An 18,659-nucleotide genomic window follows, 5' to 3' on the forward strand; every position below is an offset into this window, starting at 1 on the left:
AATTTCTCATTCTGTACTGGAGGTTCTTTCCAGGGGAGGAGGAGAAATGGTTTCTGCAGCTTATTATTCTGCAGATGAGCTTCTCAGAAAGACTTGAGACAGAAGCTGGGTAACGACAGGTGAGCACAGCCCTTTCAGTTATCCATGACTGCACAGACAATGAACAGTTTCCAAAAGAAATTTCTTGAGTCTTTTAATACCACTCAATTCCCCAGATCAGACAACAAAACATGGAGTTCCCACAATTAAGGTTCTAATTGTGAATTATAATCTGGCAACAGCATCTGTTTATTATTTACTGCTGCTTAAAGAATTAGGACCAGTCATATCACATGCAATAAAGATTTTTCTTGGGAATTGGGAGATGTTCTCATTTTATCTTGATATGATATGCATTCATGTATATTGAATTGATTATATATATCCTGAGCCAATACATCCTCTAATCTACTAAAAGTTGCATAAACATTTTATGCCAAGGATTTAATTAGACAGATGTTTTCTCAATACAAAAGAAAGCGTGGAACATAAAGGCACCCTGCCTTCAAACAACCAAAAATAGCACTTAAATATTTTGCCATTTAATATAATGTCTCCTTCCAGGCAATTTCTTCAACTTGATGCTTTAAGATGTCATTTCTATAGTTCTCAGTGGAAAGAATATTAATAGACAGGTCTATTTTTCTGAAATTATCAAGCTTATAGTAAGTTTAAGAAGAAAACTGCTACTTGAGTAAGTAAAATGGACTAAGACACTTTAAATCCTATAAAAGAAGTTTAATAATGCTTCAAATATATTACTATTGACAGGCATGGGCATTTGTATTCTATGAAAGAGGAACTATCCACAAGTGGTTTTGAAGCCTGGAAGGCTTTGTTCCTTCTGCTTCCAAGGGAAAATTTCTACCAAAGCCCAATGATCTGTGCTTCTAAAGAATATCCACAATTCCCACTGAGAAATGGTGGTTTGCTCCATACTTTTCAAAAACAGGTCCCAAACTTTTAAAGCTTCAAACCATCTTTGGAAGACAGGTCTTTGTGTGGAGAAGAAAATAAATTCAAAAATGGAAAACGGCCCCTTTTCCCACCAAAAGCTATTTTTGTTTGGAAGAGACATAAAGGGGTATTATTCTTAACTGGGGTACACTCTACAGTAAGACTGGAACTAACAGAGCTAGGACAGTGCACAGTTATCAGAGACATCCACAGTCTAGAAATATCAACACAGAAAAATGGAGAAATCCAAAAAGATGTAGGTTTGAAATGACAAGAACATCCACTTTCATGCCCTCTGTCACTGAAACTCCCTGAAGGCTAAACCATGGCTCGACAATTTAGCTCTGCACATTTTTTTAACCTCAGTAACTGCATATTAGTCACAACTTTCTTGCCCTAATTTAAAACTTGATGTCACAATTTATGAACTATCCATAATTATTGAGTTCTGAAACCAGAGTTTATCTGATAGTACTCTAAATTTTCATTAAAATCCAGGCCCTACTTCCTGCCATGTATCATAATTCCTTGTGTGCTTTTGGAAGGTTATACTATTATCTGAATGACCTGTAGACATCATAAAGTTTTTGTAGTTAAGAGGTTCACCAAATCATCCTGAGATACAGTCATAAATATTAAAGTCACTCTACAGTCATAATGAGTTGCTTTGGCTACAGTCCCCTACTAAATGCATTTTTTTTTTTTTAATTCATGTTCTTTGATAAAACTGTTTATTATGAGAGCCACAAGATATATTTGAATTTGCTTCTGTGTGCAATACTTCATATAATTAATGGTTAACATGCATAAAATTTTTAAAATCAAAATTCTTACTTTCCTGCATATTTGCATATTCAGATATTGTAACTGCCAGAGATTCATTACTGTGCAGGATAAAATTGTATTACAAGCCTTCATGTTGGTTTGTTATCAGAAAGTCACCAGGATATCACTGATAGATTCATCTCCTCCTGTCAGGAAGGCTAAATCAGCTGAGCATCAACCTCTCCACTCATTCCTCTTCCTTCTGTTGAACTGCTACATTACAACTCTATCTATGTAGAGCCAGAGAATCATTTAGGTTGGAAAAGATCTCTGAGAGCATTGAGTCCAACTGTTCCCCCAGCACTGCCAAGGCCACAACTAAAGCGTGTCCCCAGGCGCCACATCCACAAGGCTTTTAAATCCCTCCTGGGGTGGTGACTCCACCACTGCCCCGGGCAGCTGTGCCAGGGCTGGACAATCCTTTTGGTGGAGAAATTGTTCCCAATATCCAACCTAAACCACCCCAGCAACAACTTGAGGCTGTTTCCTCTTGTCCTGTTGTTTGTTAATAGGGAGAAGAGCCTGACCCCCAGCTGTCTACACACTCCTGTCAGGGAGTTGTGGAGAGTGATAATTTCCTTTAGGGGAGGATCCCATAGATACTGTACAATGAACAGCAAATTTCCAGTGATTTCAATATCACATGGATTTTAAGAGTCTGATGAGTCTTTTAGATACAATCCAAAATACTGCAAATTTTTTGAGAGAAGAAAAATTTGCATTAACAAGCTTCAAGTTTTCATTTGCGGTCCTTACAGTCCTCGAAAAAGCTCAGGCAAGCACTTGAGGATAGGTTTACTATAGTTTTAGAAATGTGGATAAGCAAATGCATTATTTATTTCTTTTAAAAAGGGAAATATTTTTTATTAATTAGGAGGTAATTTCCTGAAACATGAATACATGATCATAGCAAAAAAAGTACCTGCTGCAATATGAAAAATGATAAAAATTATGAACAGAAAACATAAAGCCTTCAGAACATTGGAAATCATGATTTATATCACAATTCCTCTTTGGACATCTTCATTGAAAAATCAACATCTGCATCTCAATTAATGCATTTAAAGGATGGAAAGAACATAGTCCATCTGATATGCATAGGGTTAATTATGCTGCAGAAGACATAATGTAACACATTTTTATATTTTTAATCAGTAAAATATTGGCATTATAATCTCAAATTTACTTCAAAGTGCCAGTATAAAATTCTCCTTTTATGTCCTGATATTAAAGACTTCCTTGGGGATCTGAACAGTTTTGCATTTAAAAAAAGAAAAGAAGTTTGACGGAAGCTAAATCAGAATTGACCTTCTGGTCACTTCAAATCTCAAATACTTTTCCAAGATCATGGATAGTAACTTACTGGAGCTGTGACTGTCCACATAAAGGATTTTCTAATTTAGTGGTGGATATCCATCCTCTTCCTACAAGTTTGTTGTCAAGCTGTACAGAAGCTGCCAATGTCAAATAGGTGTTTCAAGAGTAATCCCCAAGCATTAACATTCCCAGTTTTTAAACCTGTACTTCATCATGCTTGCAAGTATTCCAAAACCATCTCACAGTAGAGAGTCATCTCGGAATTTCAGGTCAAACTGGCCAGAAAAAACCCAACCGTTACTTTCCCCCTGATAAAGTTCACGTGGTTGGAAACCTACGGAGAGCTCAGCCCCTGGGACTGAGGGTTAATGTGCAGCATTCCAAGCAGAAAAGGTCATGGAAGCACTGGAGATAAAAACCATTAAAAGGGTTTCGCTGACAGGATAATTGAGAGGAGAGAAGGCATTAAGGTTAAGCATGTGTACATGTAATTATTCTGTCTCCAGCTATGTGCAAATAGCATGTAAATCCCGCTGAGTTTCTGACAGCCGGACTCCTGGTCCTAAATATAGATCTCCAACACAGGCCTGGAGAAAAGTCTCCTGCTCCTCTGGAGCTCCTGACCTTTGAGGTGGCAGCTTCCCTGTCTCAGTAAGGCAGGCTGGGGGAACTGCAGGTTTTCCTCTTTGTGAGGGTTTGGCTGTTCCATTAATGCACCAGCTCCAGGTGCTGAGCTGCACATCTCAATGGGGATGTGGAGGCAAGTAATTCCTCCTGTGAAGTCTCTTCCCTCTGCTCCCAGCTGACATTCTAGGCTGTGCTCTGTGGGTGCACAGGAAAAGTGGTCTCTGTAATTCCACACATTTGAAAATTTGAATTCTGAAATTCAGTAGTGTGAGATTTGGCACTAACAGATGAGTTTTGCTTCTTGCAGCTGGGAAATGCCTCCTTCCTCTCCTGCATGTCTCTCACATGGACAAGATTTTATTTCTTTGTTAAGAGTTGGAGGCCAGGGGCCTCACTGAGACAACTGCTAACTTCACCACCTTATGAAATACCTTAAAAATAAAATAAAAGCAGTAGATGGCAAAGGACACCTAACAGTGATAAAAATCAAGCCACTGCAACTCCAACCCGCTTTTGCACAGGAGAAGCTGGGCCCAAAACAGTCATGGACACTCCAAGGCTATTGGGAGGTTCCCCAAAGGAAGTGAACGAGGATCTTTAAGATTCTTTTTGCCAAGAAAGCCCCAGGAAAAACTAATGGAAGTATCTTTTTACTGAGATAAAACTGAATGGTTGCAGAGGACACTCTGCATTCAGAGAGTCCTTTTTCAAGATTATTTCCTCCATAAAGCAGGAAGCTTTCAGTTAACTGGTTTTTCTCTGGCTCTCCTACCTCAGTCATATAAATTTCTCTGATTCATCTCCTATTGCCTGAGCAAGACATCACTTTGGGCCTGGCTGAACAGACTTGTCTTGCTTTTATCCTTCTCTCCACACTATCAAGACTCACTAGTTTGGTGTCTCACCCACTCTTTTATTTAGGAAGGGCCTTTTGCTCAGAGTTGCTTGGCCTGGAGAGGTGTTGATGCACAGAATAGAAGGGAAAATAAAACAACATTGAACTACATGTTGAGAACTGTGAACTTTAGGAAATAAGACTGGCTTTTGGGATATGCATCAGAAGAAAGACACAGCACTTAAAGCAGAAACAGAAGTGGGTTAATGTGAATGCAAAGAGGCTGATGGAAGTGATGTCTCTCCTTGTAAACTGTGCCCTGCCTAAATCTAAGGTGCAGTGGGAGTTTTTCAAAGAGAGGGAAGTTCAGAAATACTCACACTAGTGAGATAAAAGGGACAGACCCGAAGTAAAGGACAGAAGCTGCTGTTTTATCAAATCAACCTGAAGAAAAAGGTAAACCTGTCCAACAGCACAGAGCAGAAACAATGCAGTCACCACAGAAAGATGTTTATACCTCTCACAAAGCTATTCTTACATGAAAAGGTATTCGCAAACTTCAATTTTTCACCTGGCAATGAAAAGTCCTGCAGGACACTGTTTAAATAAGTAAAATTGCCCTATGCAGAAGGCTGGCAAAAATCCCTGTGAAAAGTAACATCAAAGCAAAGAACAGCTGGAGAAACTGATGAAGGAAGACCTATATATACACAGCATCAAAGGATTAGGCTGAATATCACTCTGAAAGGACTTTCAAGATTTTAGAGACAGTCAACCTGCCTGACCCCAGTGCTTGGATGTTCAGTGCTTTGCCAGTAAGTCTTTCTGACATTTTATCTGACATTATGCATCAGTTGCCTACAAGTTTAGATCCCTCAGCATCTCGTGAGTTTGGCTGCATTCTACCAGTTGGTGATTTTTGATGAGCTTTGAGTAGCTGATTAGTTTTCAGTGGCTAAAGCAATGCCAGAGGACTAATAAGGGATTAATAGACTAGCTTCTGGTATAAATCCACAGCTTATATGGCCAGTCAATACCCCCTATGACAAAGATGCCAATATGCTGATGTGCTCCTGCCAATGGGTTGATCTGCTCCCGGGGTTCATTTCCTCCCAGGGTCTGAGTGCAGAGCACGCTTGATTAGTGTGAGGTGGTGCAGGTATTTTTCATCTGCAGACAGACAGGTTCTTGCCAGCAGAGCTCACATCATTTAATGCCTGTCAGAACAGAGGCAGCGGTGCTGGTAGTAGGAGAGGGGGATGGATGGGAGTGTGTGTCTTTGACATTTATCTCTGCTCATATTAAAATCAGAATATGATTTACAAGGCAGTTTTACACATAGCGTTTTCTTACTCCTCCTGGTTCGGTTTAGGAAGGACATTCTGGAGCAAGAAACAGTCACTGGCTTTTCCTGTCTTTTCCCAACTCCCATAAAGGAGCAGAGTTTCAGACAGTAGCATATGATATATGAAGACTTGATATTAATCCAGTGTCAAATGATACTGATATCAACCAGTCTCCCTCTTCAGTTCTAAATGTAGAAAGGCTTCAAACTCTTTATAGAACAGGCCTTATGCCTTTGGTGATTTGCACAGAAACCCAGCAAAGCATTCATTAGGAGATGGCAGCATCCACGAAGCAGTTATTTACAGCTATTAGAAAATACTGATATATAAAATAAATGAGAAATACCCAGTTTTTCTTCTACCCAGCACTGAGCATTCAGGAACTACATAAAGACAAACAGGCCACTGCAGGTTGGCCTGCAGTCTAAACACCCTTCCTGATTAATATGAATGCAGGACTGACTACAGCTAATTTATAACAGAGGATTTATATCCTTATAAATGACAACAGACAGCCAATCAATAAAGGATGATAATAACAGCACATAATATCCAGGGAAATTAGAGTCAATTACAGGGTTTAAGAAAAAAGAGTGTGAAGTCCAAACCTGAGCCTTAATGGATGGAAGGTTAAGGTGCTATGATAGCTTAAAATGTGCAAATAAACAAAGTAATGAATTACAAGCATATTCACAAAAGAGATTCAAATTCTGTGTGCAAACCAATTCTCTGCAGAGATCGGGTCTTTAGTGGGATAGAAAACATTAATCCTGGCTGCAAGGAGAAGACTTTAAGAAAAACATTTCAAGGTCTGCTATAAATACTTCTAGAATGAGGTTGAGTGTGTTGAGGCTCCTCTAAACTATGAGACTTCACATGCCCTAAGAAAAAATATAGATAGTTCTTCCTTTAATTGTTGTAGTTAATTAGTGTTGCATATGAATAATCTTTTCTTAAAGATCTTCCCACACCTCAAACTGTATCTAATCATGTTATAAAGTACTCCCAGCAACAATTAGCAAACAACTACATATTCTTCACAGATTGAAAATTAACTGATGTACTATAAATCTGCAAGTTTTTAAAACAGTGTAATTGTTTCACGTCCAATGAAGTAGAGCCCATGTACTGTCCAGTGCTCAGCATCCAGTACAACCCTGCAATTATGGGAATATATGAAAGCTTTAAGGGCCTGGTACTTAATTACCCTACAGATTTTTATACCAATCTAGAGGTGTAAACATGCCTTACACTGGTTGTAAAAAGTAACTACATATCCTTTTGTTGATGTAATTTATACTCTTCTTAAAGCACTTAGAAAGGTGTGGAGGAGCTGTAGCATAAAAATCAGGGCTTTACAGATCATTTTATCTTCCTCTTTGCAAATGTCTGCACCATTCCTGAAATGCTTCAGAACACTGTCTCCAAAGGCTGTATTTCCCTCCCTGCACTTTCCTTACAACTTATTCCATATTTCTAAAACAAGGTATTCTGTGATTATCAGAACTAACACAGTTGGTTTACTCTGCCTCTGTCTCCCATATTGCATATGCAGCATATTGCATATCTTGGCCATGATAAAACCAATTCCCTGTCATATTTTCTCTAACTCTCCTGGCAGAGTAACCTCAGCCCCTGCCTGTCACAGGTCCTATAAATCCATTCCCCAGGACCCCACTCTCGTCAGCATTTCTATTTATTACTTATGCTGCAGCTGACTCTGATCTGCAAGTGTGGCAACATGTCATTATGAGGGTCAACAAAAAACAGATAATTTTGGAATTCACTCAGAACTTTTCCTACAACAGAGACAGAAGCAGCGACTTGTCTCTGCTCAGGCATTTGAAATGTGCAGGTGTTTCCTACTCCAAGCTGTCCATCAAATATGACTGAAATGACCATTCATTTCACAAGCTGTTAGGTGGGACAACCAGACGGCACATCTCCTAAGGAAACTGTGCCATAAACTGGAAATAGAATGGAGATATTGGTCTCATTTGCTCACCTCCCTGCAAAGTGTACTCTGTCACGGGTCTGCTGAAGGCTCCCAGCCCAGCTCCGTTGTAAGATGCCACCTGGATTTCATACTGGGTCCAAATGATCAGGTCTTTCACTAAGCAGTAATTGATTTCTGCACTGGTGATGTTCTTATACTGGTATTCTCCAGGGAGGCCGGCCAGGCGATACCTACCATATGGGGAGAAAAATTAGCTAGTTAATTAGATGGTATCAGTTAAAGCAAATACCCTGATTGGCAAAACAGCTCCCTTTGTGAAGAGGCAATATGCAAAGTTTTACAGCAGAATTATACAAAGAATAATGAAAAATAATCAGAAAGAACAGAGTAGCTCCTGATAAGACCATATCATGTTTGACTGCTATAGTATTTATAATCTGATCTCACTTAGATTACAGGCTCAGGGCTAAACAAAACGGGTATTTTATCCTGTTTTATGGTTGCAGAAAAATTACAGCTTTTTAAATGTGGCTTGTCTAGTAAAAGCTATGATTTAGTACAAAAAATAGCCCAGATGTGATTTTATCAGAGTGCTGCTGTAAATCAGCTTGAGAAATGTTTTTTTCCTTCTCCTCTGAAATCTGAAAAGGAAAAGCTCAGAGGGCTCTGACCTTCTGGAATCACAGGCATTGGCATCTCTGCCTTCCACCAGGATTTACCTCACAGAATGCTTAAAATAAGGATGGAATACAGTTGAGACTGAAGGGTTGGGTAAGCATTGGAGTCCCAGGAGAAGGGCTGTGCCAAATACAGATGGGTGGTAAATATCCTGACAAACTTTCTGCTCAGACATGAGAAGCTGAAACGCTGAATATATTTTCCCATGTACAAACTGTACTCGAGAAAACAGAGCCCCTTTGATGTGTCTCTTCAGGCCAAGAAACTATAGAGAAGAACTAAATTATAGAAAACAAACAAACCTTGCAAATCTGTGAATGTGAATAATACTGTTTGTTTTCCTTTCTTTCAGAAAGTGGTACAGTGGATGCTTATAATAAGCTAATTCACAAAAAAAATCAGAAAACCAGAGGCCAAATAAGGGACACAAGACATTACTATTCTATGAATAAGACAAATATGGAAACATCTGTATTTTTATTCACCACACAACCAACTTTTACGCACTCTTAGTCATCCTTTGCTTCACTGCAATCTATTGACACAGAACAATTTCAGTGATGTCTTACAGTCAGATTTTAAATTCATCTAGGTTAAATTGGTGCAGTTTATGACTAGACAACTTCATGTATTTTGACACAGATTTTTGTTCCAAAGTCTTCCTATAGAGAGATCAGTTCCCAATCTCTGACAACACCTCTATTTTCTTCCGAGGAGCTCCTTGCCTGATCATATTTTAGCACATTTAATATCTGTAACACTACACTGCTGTTATTCCATTTATGAAATACAAATGGAAATAAATATCAGCCCTCAGTTGAGTTTACTGAACGTGTTGATCTTCCTCTGCTCTGTGCAATATCCCCCTTTCTCTCTCTTTTGCCTCCTGTGCAGGGTTTACGCTCCCTGGCAAGGTCAGTTCTTAGTGCAGCAATGTTTTGTCTCATACGTAGCAGACAAGGCGTGGAGGGCTCCTGTGATTTAATCTGTTATGCTGTTAGCATGGCAGACCTCTAAATGCAATAGTGGCAGTGAGAAAAAGGGCAGAGGAAGGAGGCCAGTTCAGAAATGTCATGTCTTCACGATTTTTCTCACCATAGACTTTGATGTACACTCCATATGACTTGTGCAGTGCACCTTCACTTTTAAAGATCAGGTGTTCCATCAATTTAGTATCTCGAATGTCTTGAGCTTTGGGTCTCTGGGATGCCTGGTGCTTTTCATTCTGCTACAGCCTAATCCTACAGAAATCAGTGCAGAAAGGCTTTCCTTCAGTGCATATTGCTGTGACCACACAATTCGACTTGGAAGAACTGCCTGGTTTATTACCTGGGACAGTTGTGCTTTTATGTGATAATCTTAAATTCCTGTTGAATAAATGGTTTCTCTGCTCTGTAGTCAAGACAAAGCACGCAGACATCAAAAATGTTCACAATTTGAGCATAATGAATATGATCACTATTAAAATGGAAAGAGACGTTATGGCAAGGACAGGGATCAATTGCGCTGATAGATGATGTAGAAAATACTAAAGTTAAACATTATTGAAAATGGTCTATGGAGAAAACAGCACAGATTGCCAGAAGTAGGAGGCTATGGGATTGCTTTCTAAAGGACTTAATGCTGAGACTGGGAAAGACTCACTGGGAATATCTAAGGACCAGTTTGAAGGAAAGAACATTTGTACCCCGTGCAAATGGGTACCCGAGGCTCAGGACAAGGTTCTATCCATAGGGAGAACTTAAAACACCTTTCCCCACCTGTCAGTGATGGCTGGCACAGCTTCCAAACTGAGTCCAGCTCTAAAAACTTGCACAAACAGGCACTTGTACAGGTGGCTCACCAGTGTTAGCAGGTCTGTGCAGGTGACAGGAAGATTAACAGACTTCAACTCTGCCTGCAGAGAGAAGGAACTTTCCAGCACAGTTTTGGGAGCTCACCAATGCTCTTAACATAACAAAAGCCTTTCCATCCATGCCAGCAAAAGTAGGAGCACAGCATGAACAGGATGTTGGCATTTAAACTGTAGCATTTAGTTATCTTTTACAGTTCTGGAGGACACTGTATTAAAAATGTCAGCAGCCTGCCCACAGAGGCTGCAACCATCACTTGGAACTATGTCAGTGGCTGGGAGTTTCCCACAAAAACTCTAATTTAGATAATGCCTCCCTCACTAGAGGTGTGGCCCTAGCTGGCTGCTGCCACTACAGGATATGTAGGATGCCAAATGAGCAGTAAACTGTAGTTGAATTGGGTAGGAATGAATACTGAGTCCCAAAAAATTACAGAAGGGAAATGCTCTGCAAAGAGTCACAGTGTGGCAACACCCTTTCCAACACAATGAGTCCTGTGCAAGCAGAGAGACTGGATGTATTCAGGATTCCCAGTTACCTGCCTGAATGTGTTTCTCATTAATAAACAGCAATGGGGCTGAAAGAATCTTACCCAACTGGCTGATTTTCAAAACCAAATCAAGGTCTGCCATGAAGCATCTGACCTGTCATTCCCTCTCTCCATTTTGTTTGGCACAAAACTGAAGTTTATTGATTCTTTTGTTGCTCCTCCGTAGGGCAGGAGCCCTGTTGTGTCTTTGATAAATTTAATTAACCTTTCGAGCAGGAAGCTGAGATTGTAATAAGCAAATGTACATCTGCATAGGCTGCACTGTACCAGCTTCCCACATGAACACTTCTAGTACTTGGTGCTTCAATTCCCTTTGAATATGGAAAAAAGCTATCTGGATGTTGTGATTCTCCGTAGGGAGCTGGTCCACTCAGGCAGTGCATTTGGAGCAGCTAAGGGAGCTCCCAGCTCACTGACTCTCTAGTACAGACAGGCCAGAATTTAAGTGCCTTCACCCTTGTGACCCCTCTCTCATATTTAACAAACCAAGGCAGCCACAGCATTTGCAAATAATAACTAATGCATTTAATGAGACAAATTTTTAGAGATAGTTTTTAATTACACTCTTAAGTCACACTGTTTGAATTCCCTCGTGCACACTCGGACCAACCTCTGGACTTTCCAGGTTAGGAAAGCACTTACCTTAGGATGTACCCATGAAGAACTCCATTATGCTCACTCTCAGGAGGAGGCTGCCACTGGACCATAATAGACTGATTGGTTCGTCCACTGGCCACTATGTTTTTTGGTGGGGCACTGGGGGGCTCCTCTGGTAACATCAACCTGAGTACAAAAGAATGTGATGGACATGAGTGTTGAAATAAATCACAAATAATACTTCTACTTCCTGTATCCAGCCCAAGTGAACCAATTTCTTTTATCACAGTCTGACGACTAGAAAGAAATATAACACTGATCAAACTGCTGAAGACATGCATGAAATAGTTACAACAAATCAACATAATGGGAAATCAGTTAAGCAAGCAACAAGACAGACAGCTGAGGTAACCCTATTCTCTCTGAATCACCCAGGCTGCTACAACTCTTTAAAAAGATTACAAGCCTGAATGAGTAAGAGCTCAGGTCCAGTGTCTGTGACTCCTTCGAAATTGTTTCTTTCAGCTCTTTCAATATTTTTCATATCAAACTCCTACATTTTGAAAAAGCCATTTAGAGTTCAGCTGTTCTGCAATTCAAGCTCGCAGCAAGCCTTGGTTCACAGAAGAAGGGGGATGCATTTGAAACTAAGTCTGATGAAGCCATCCTTCTATGTCACCTCTGGGTGAGTTCCAGAAGTGGCATTGTGATGACAGGGTGGATGCTGTACTCCTGCCCAGGCTAACTGCTGGGGCTTAGCACAAGAGCAAAAAATTATTTCCAAGATTCTGCTCAACTGATATTCTGGAAGCATGAAGACACCTCTGCCATCGTGTGCTGATCTCCTGCATGACCTCACTGCCATCATCACCAATCACTGCTGGCTGCAGAGGCCTGGGTAATGCCAACTGCCCCACTCCCCAAAGATATTTGATCCATTCATTCACAACCAGCGTTTTTTTCCTCCCAATAACTGCAGGGTACTGCACCTTTAGCACACAAATATTGATTGTTACTGTACCTGCTGGTCTCAGTGCTGTACTGGCCCTTTCCCACCTGGTTGACTGCACACACCCTGAACTGGTAGGTCCGGGCTGGGGTGAGTCCACTCACGGTGACACTGGTCATCTTGGGGTCAAGGTTTGAGAGGTGAACCTTCCAGGGAGAGTCTGTTGGAATAATTAACATGTGAAATTAAAAAAAAAATAAAAATATGGAAGTGCTTGTCAAAAGCCCTGCAGAAGTGAGAAAAAGCCTCTGACTGCTCAGAGCTCTTGAGCTTGTTTTCATCAGAGGAACTTTGGGAAGAAGTTTCTTTTCAGCAGAAGAAACCTTCCTGTCAGCCCACACGGTTATGCAGATTGCACATTTGTCTAGTGGAAAGTGATGCTGCACATGTCATGGCATAATAAATAAAAACTATATTCATTAACATTTTAATAAAAGAGGAAACAAGCATGATAAAGACAGATGGGCTGTGTATTTCACAACCCATCTGTTTGGCAGGCCATCACACCACCACACCCATGAGTGGCTCTGGTGGAAGGACTCTAATGAATTTCATGGTCGGTTTGGAATATCTTCCTCCCCAGCTTGCAAGCAGGTGTAGAAGCGTGACTCTCTCTGCCAAATCAGCCTTTTGCTGTAAGACCTGAGAAAGCTTCTGCTGTGGATTCTACATGTCTGAATCTTTTTTTTTTCCTAGTGATAGAATTCAGCATTGAGTCTAATTGTCCTAGGAAAATTCCCTGGTAGAAACAGCCCTGGCAGTGCTATAAAACCCTGGTTGTCAGTTCCACACCGAGCTCCTCTGATACCCAAATTACATTTTCAAGTTTTCAAAGAGGTCAGAAATTAAACATGTTGAAAATTAAATATTCTGACTTCTCTTCTCCACAGCCTGGTGTCACAAATTCCCCCTGAAGTCATGGCTGAAATAGTGAGGGAGAGGTGACATTTGGTCTGTGTTGCAACACTACAGCAATGGAATCAGCCAATTTAAAGATTTGTTCAGTTTTTAAATAATACCAGCTGTTTTCATGCTCCCTGCTCAAAATTACTAACACTTCTGGAAATTGCTGAGGAGCTAGCTGTAGATTTTGGCACTGTTATCTGTGCACGTTGCTCATCAGAAGTGCATCGTGGCTCCTGGCAGGTCACCTCAACGTCTGCCTGAAAATGAAGATGAGATGTCCCAAATGTGGAAGGCTGCTAAAATTCACACCAAGGCAGAAACCACTAATTTAGCGCTTTTCTGGCAGATTCCTTAGCAAGTTTAAGTCCTCCAGGGTATGATGCCATTTGGGCTATAAACACTGCATCTTTGAGTTACTCCAAATGTATTTATTCCAGAAATGGCTTTGCCAGAACAAAGTCTTTTTTAGCAGGAAAACTGACACAGCAGAATACTGGGAATGCTGGAGAAGGACATTTGCACAGCAGTCAAGTTCTGTCCTTGCCAGTTGTTGATTTAGCAACAGTCACTTTGGCTGCAAGATCTTGATGCCAATTTATCTTAGTTGAACATTGAATTTCTCTTAGAAAACGCTTAGAGGAACACACCTGTGCTATCCAGAAAAGCATTGCTTAGGAGTTTTTTTGCACTCTAGTTCCTTCTGAATTTTCTCAAGCTTCCTCCCTTAAGACTTCACAACCAACCTTGTTAAAGTCAGAGTGCACAATAACAAATCAAAGTAAGCTGAAGTTAAGGTATGGCTGACCTAGTCTGTTGCCTGAAGCAGCCTTCCTGAGGAAAATGGAAGAGCAGACACCAACAGGAGAGTGAAACACCCTTGTATGAGCTACTTGGGCAGTGGTCCGTTTCCTAGAGCATTTCATTTGTTTACTGCTAGTGTAAACACCACCTGAGAGTGCTTAACCCAAGCAGCTCAATGTAGTGAGCAGTTTGATTCAACAACAGGCCCTATTAATCTCCTCAGCACCTTGGGGCTTTGCTCTGTTTATATGCTGCATCTGTAGAATACTTTATTAATTCTTTTTCCTCTCCTGGTGGAAGATAAAAGATCTGGCAGGAAGAGAGATTAAACTGAAAACTAATATAAACGAAGCCTATTCATCTCCTGGGCGCTCTGATTCGTAAAGGAGGGTAGTTTGGGGAGCATTTGCTCACTCACAGAGCAGTGGATACAGTGAGTGTGCAGAGTATCTTTAAAATTTAAATGTCAAGTCCTTTTTTTTTTGACAATCAATAAACAAAACACTTCAAAAAACTCATCTCCCTCTTTAGCCACGCAACAACAAACCCCAGAATTGTGCAGAAGCTCGTTTTACTGGAGAGAAAAACAGTTCTGACACTGGAAACATGCCATAAAATTTTCAACACCAACTCTCCTCTCCTCCAGGGATGGCTGTCACTCACCTGTCCCAGGAAGCCTGGAGAAGCTCCATGGTGACAAAAGACTTGCCAGGTCAAACTATTAAATAAGCCTCTGTTAGAGTGAACAGGCTGTGCTAATCCTTCATTTAACTTAAGCTGCCCAGAACGTACTCTGGGCTCTGCTTGCTCTTCCCCTGTAATTGCTACTGTCTGAACAACTTCCATGTTTAGCTGTCTTAGGGATATTGGGTATTTTGAATTAACTCTGATTGCCTCTGCAAGTTCATTTATTGGAAATGAAGAATCTCACAGGCCGCTCTCTAGTTTACAACGTCATGGTGGGGTTTTAGAAATTACTTTTGATCTGTCAAGAATTTTTGGATGCGCTTGTGATGCGTTCAGTAACTCTGGTTACTGGCTGAGAGGTGTTGCTTCTGTATTTCCCCATCTACCTTTCAGTTCATGCATTAATTGCAAATTCCTCAAAAATCATTTCTAATTTGATATTACAGATTAGATCTACTGCAGAAAGCTGATTTTTGCAGGTTTGGAGCACATTTCCATCTCCTTCCATCTCCAGGGGGTTTTGCAGAGATGGGTAGTATTGGAATTTGCTGTACTGCTGGAGTTCACTAAATTCATCTTTCAAACCTTCATAACAAAATGATATTGCAAAAAATCCACATAAAAGCTAGGTGGTTCATCCTTTGTTTGGTAGGACTTAAACAAGGACTACCAGTGCCCTGAGAAAAACTATCTTAACATTAACCTGTTTAGATTTGAGTCACAATTGTAACAAACAGTTTTACTTTGATTTTTGCAATGGTTTATCAATGTTTTAAGTTTTTGCCACTTGAATATTCCTACCAAATTCAGGATGACAATTCATAGGTTTTAAGTTAAGCATGTACAGATGCTTTTCACGGGAGCTTTTATTATCTCTTTATTGGCACAATGTGATGAATCTGAGTTATATCATTACATCACACAGCACAGATATCCCAGAATACAATAAAACAAAAACGGGCTTTTATCTTAATTGTACTCAGCAGAATTCTTTAAGTCTTAATTCATTTCTTCAGTTAAAAGCCTATTCAGAATATTTTTTGATTAATTCCTTAAGTCTAAACCTCTCTGGAATAAAATTAAGCATATCCCCTTCTAACACGAAGAAGAGACTTCATTGGAATTCCTGGGTATAATCACAACAGGGGCTAAACAGGTCATGAAACATCCAAAATTATATTAGTGCAAATGACAGCAATGCATGGTACTATTTATTTGAAAATCCTATTTCAAATCAAGGTTCACATTCTTGGCTCTGTGTGGGCAGGAATACTTAATGACTCTGTTTCCCTGGAACTGTGTTTTTCAAATTAGATTATAAATTTGCCCCCAAATGTTTAAGGCCATATGTCTCAAGTCACCCACAGACACAGTCTACTGTGAATACTTGTAATTTGAGAATTATTGCATTGTGCCAAATACATTCATTTTAAAAATTAGGTGGCTAGAGTCGTTCATATTTCCAGCAATTTATGTGCACGATCTGCCACTGTTTTTTCCCCTCTAATTAAAATAAGGTTTTTATATCTCTTTACTGAATTGATATTAATGAAAAGGAGTTCTAATCCATGCCAGGTGGAGTGACACGCCTCTCTCTAATGCAGCTAGTAATTAAACCCCTGAAATTCATACTCATTATTTTGAACCCTCTTCAGCTATTCCTCTGCAACAGATATTGTTATTGTGTATTCATTTATGGTACGTGCTTCAAAACCTACAATGGATCCTAAAGCTATCAGAAGATTATCCGAAGCAAAACAGTTAAAAAAAAAAGGAACAAAACAAGGCTATGTTTTGGCAGCTGTGACTGCAAAGCAAACCCCGCATATTCAAACTCCACAGAACTAACAACAAAGTCTTCTGTGCAGCTTTGCTAACTGGAAAATAAATCATAATTCTGATGTCCCTCCCTACCCTTCACACGTGTGAAAGCCAAGGGGGATTGGGATGTGAAGCACATTGTGTTTTGTGCTGCTGTGACAGTGACAGAGCTCTCGACGCTGGCACAGGAGCTCATGGAGGGTGTCCACCTCCTCCCTGGCAGTCTCTCTTTCTGCAGCACAAAACCCAAAAGGAAATTGTCTTTGAAAAGCAAAGAGAGCTCCTGCACAGTCCTATCAGACCAAACTATACCCACAAAAGATCAAACGTCAGCTTCGTTCACAAACGGCGCTTGGGAAGGGTGGGAACAAAGGGAAGGTGGTGGTTTTCCAGAGGCGTAGGAGGTCTGGAGAAACTAAATATTAACCACACCCCACTGAGATCAAAATAACTCTGAAAAACAAACTTCAGGAAAATAAAAACCAAACCAAGACGGTGACAATATGCAGACGTTACAGTCAGCTTTCCAAACCGAAGTCACTGATGATGTTGTGCTATTCTGTTGGCATCTGTAAAGCTGAGCAAGAATATAAGAAATGAGAGAGCACAGCAAGAGTGGAATATTCAAGGGAATATTCAAGTCCTACTTCTGTGGGTAGCCATTTGCACACTGCACATATAAGCAAAGTAAATAAAGACAAAAATTTAAAGGACAGCAAGACCTAGAGTATATCTGGGAGTTAAGATGCTCAATTCACAGCAAACCCGGTGTGTGGCTGGCTTTTGCAGCTGCAAGCTGCTGAAGTACATATACCTGGGATTTGGGATAATGAGACCCTCTCAGTGGCAGATTGCAATGCCATCAGCCAAAATTATTTTATCTATCGTGGAGTGAGCAATGGTTCACAGCATCCTGTGGAGTTCTGAGGGATTGTCTGCACGATTTCCAAAGAATTACTGTTGATTTTCGCTGAGCCTTTGACAAATTCCAGTGAATTAATTATAAAATTATAAAACGACAGCACATTTACCCCGTTGCTATACAACTGCAAGGCATCCTTGCTAGAAAGGGACTTGAAAGGTCTTCAAACTCTCCATGACACAAGATGGATGATGGAACGAGATGATCTTTAAGGTCCCTTCCAACTCAAGCAATTCCATGATTCTCCTGGCACTGAGTGAACTGCACCTCTTCTTTTAGGGACTCTACCCAGCCAGTGCAGCCCACTGCAGGACCCAGGTTCACATGTTTTGCCAGCTCTGTGCTGTGTCTGTGTAAATACAGCCCTAGGACCTTTGGTGTTGTGCTCCCAGACTAGGAGTTCTCTGGCTTGTCATTGTCAAAGCCACTGGAAAACAAGAAACACAAGGATGTTTCATCCTTGGGTGAAAGAACAGGGAAGGAAAAGTAAAAAGGCAATTACTTGCTTGTAGTCAACAGGAGGAAAGGAGAGAAGAGTGAAAATAAAAAGGAAGGTGGTGATAAAAAGGTAGAGGGGGAGTGCAGGACACTGTTTTTTCTTAGTCATTCATTACAAAAAGATCAGGAGTCTTTGCTTGAAAAGAACTATTTTAAGGACAGTAGTTCCGGGCATGACTTCGGATTTCTGCTTGGATTAGAAACCTGCACTTTGCTTAACAGTTGTCAAGATCATCAGTTCTGAGACCTCCACATCTGAAAAGTTATGCACTTCAGCCTGCAAAGAAAAAGGGTTGTATGTGATCTGAAGCCCAAGTTTCCTCTCAGGCTCTCTGTGTGGCAAAACAAGCTGCTGCTCTCTAGATAATCAGAAATCAGGATTGCTTCACGTTCAGTTATGCAGTGACTAATTTCCACATGTCAGAAAAAGTGAT

The 18,659-nt window shown here is 40.4% G+C and overlaps 1 protein-coding gene across 3 annotated transcripts in view; it reads right to left on the reverse strand.

The window, feature by feature from the left end:
• The window catches only part of SDK1 (sidekick cell adhesion molecule 1), a 398,710-nt gene that overhangs the window by 108,575 nt on the left and 271,476 nt on the right, over window positions 1-18,659 (reverse strand). For all 3 annotated transcript variants that reach the window (XM_027683614.1, XM_027683613.1, XM_027683615.1), the window contains 3 exons: window positions 12,603-12,750; window positions 11,627-11,767; window positions 7,952-8,133 (listed from right to left, as the gene is read on the reverse strand). In XM_027683614.1, coding sequence (XP_027539415.1) covers window positions 7,952-8,133; window positions 11,627-11,767; window positions 12,603-12,750 — 471 coding nt within the window. The remainder of the gene's footprint in view (window positions 1-7,951; window positions 8,134-11,626; window positions 11,768-12,602; window positions 12,751-18,659) is intronic.

This window comes from Neopelma chrysocephalum, unplaced genomic scaffold (assembly GCF_003984885.1).
Source record: "Neopelma chrysocephalum unplaced genomic scaffold, ASM398488v2 Primary Assembly neopelma1_65, whole genome shotgun sequence".
NCBI lineage: Eukaryota > Metazoa > Chordata > Aves > Passeriformes > Pipridae > Neopelma > Neopelma chrysocephalum.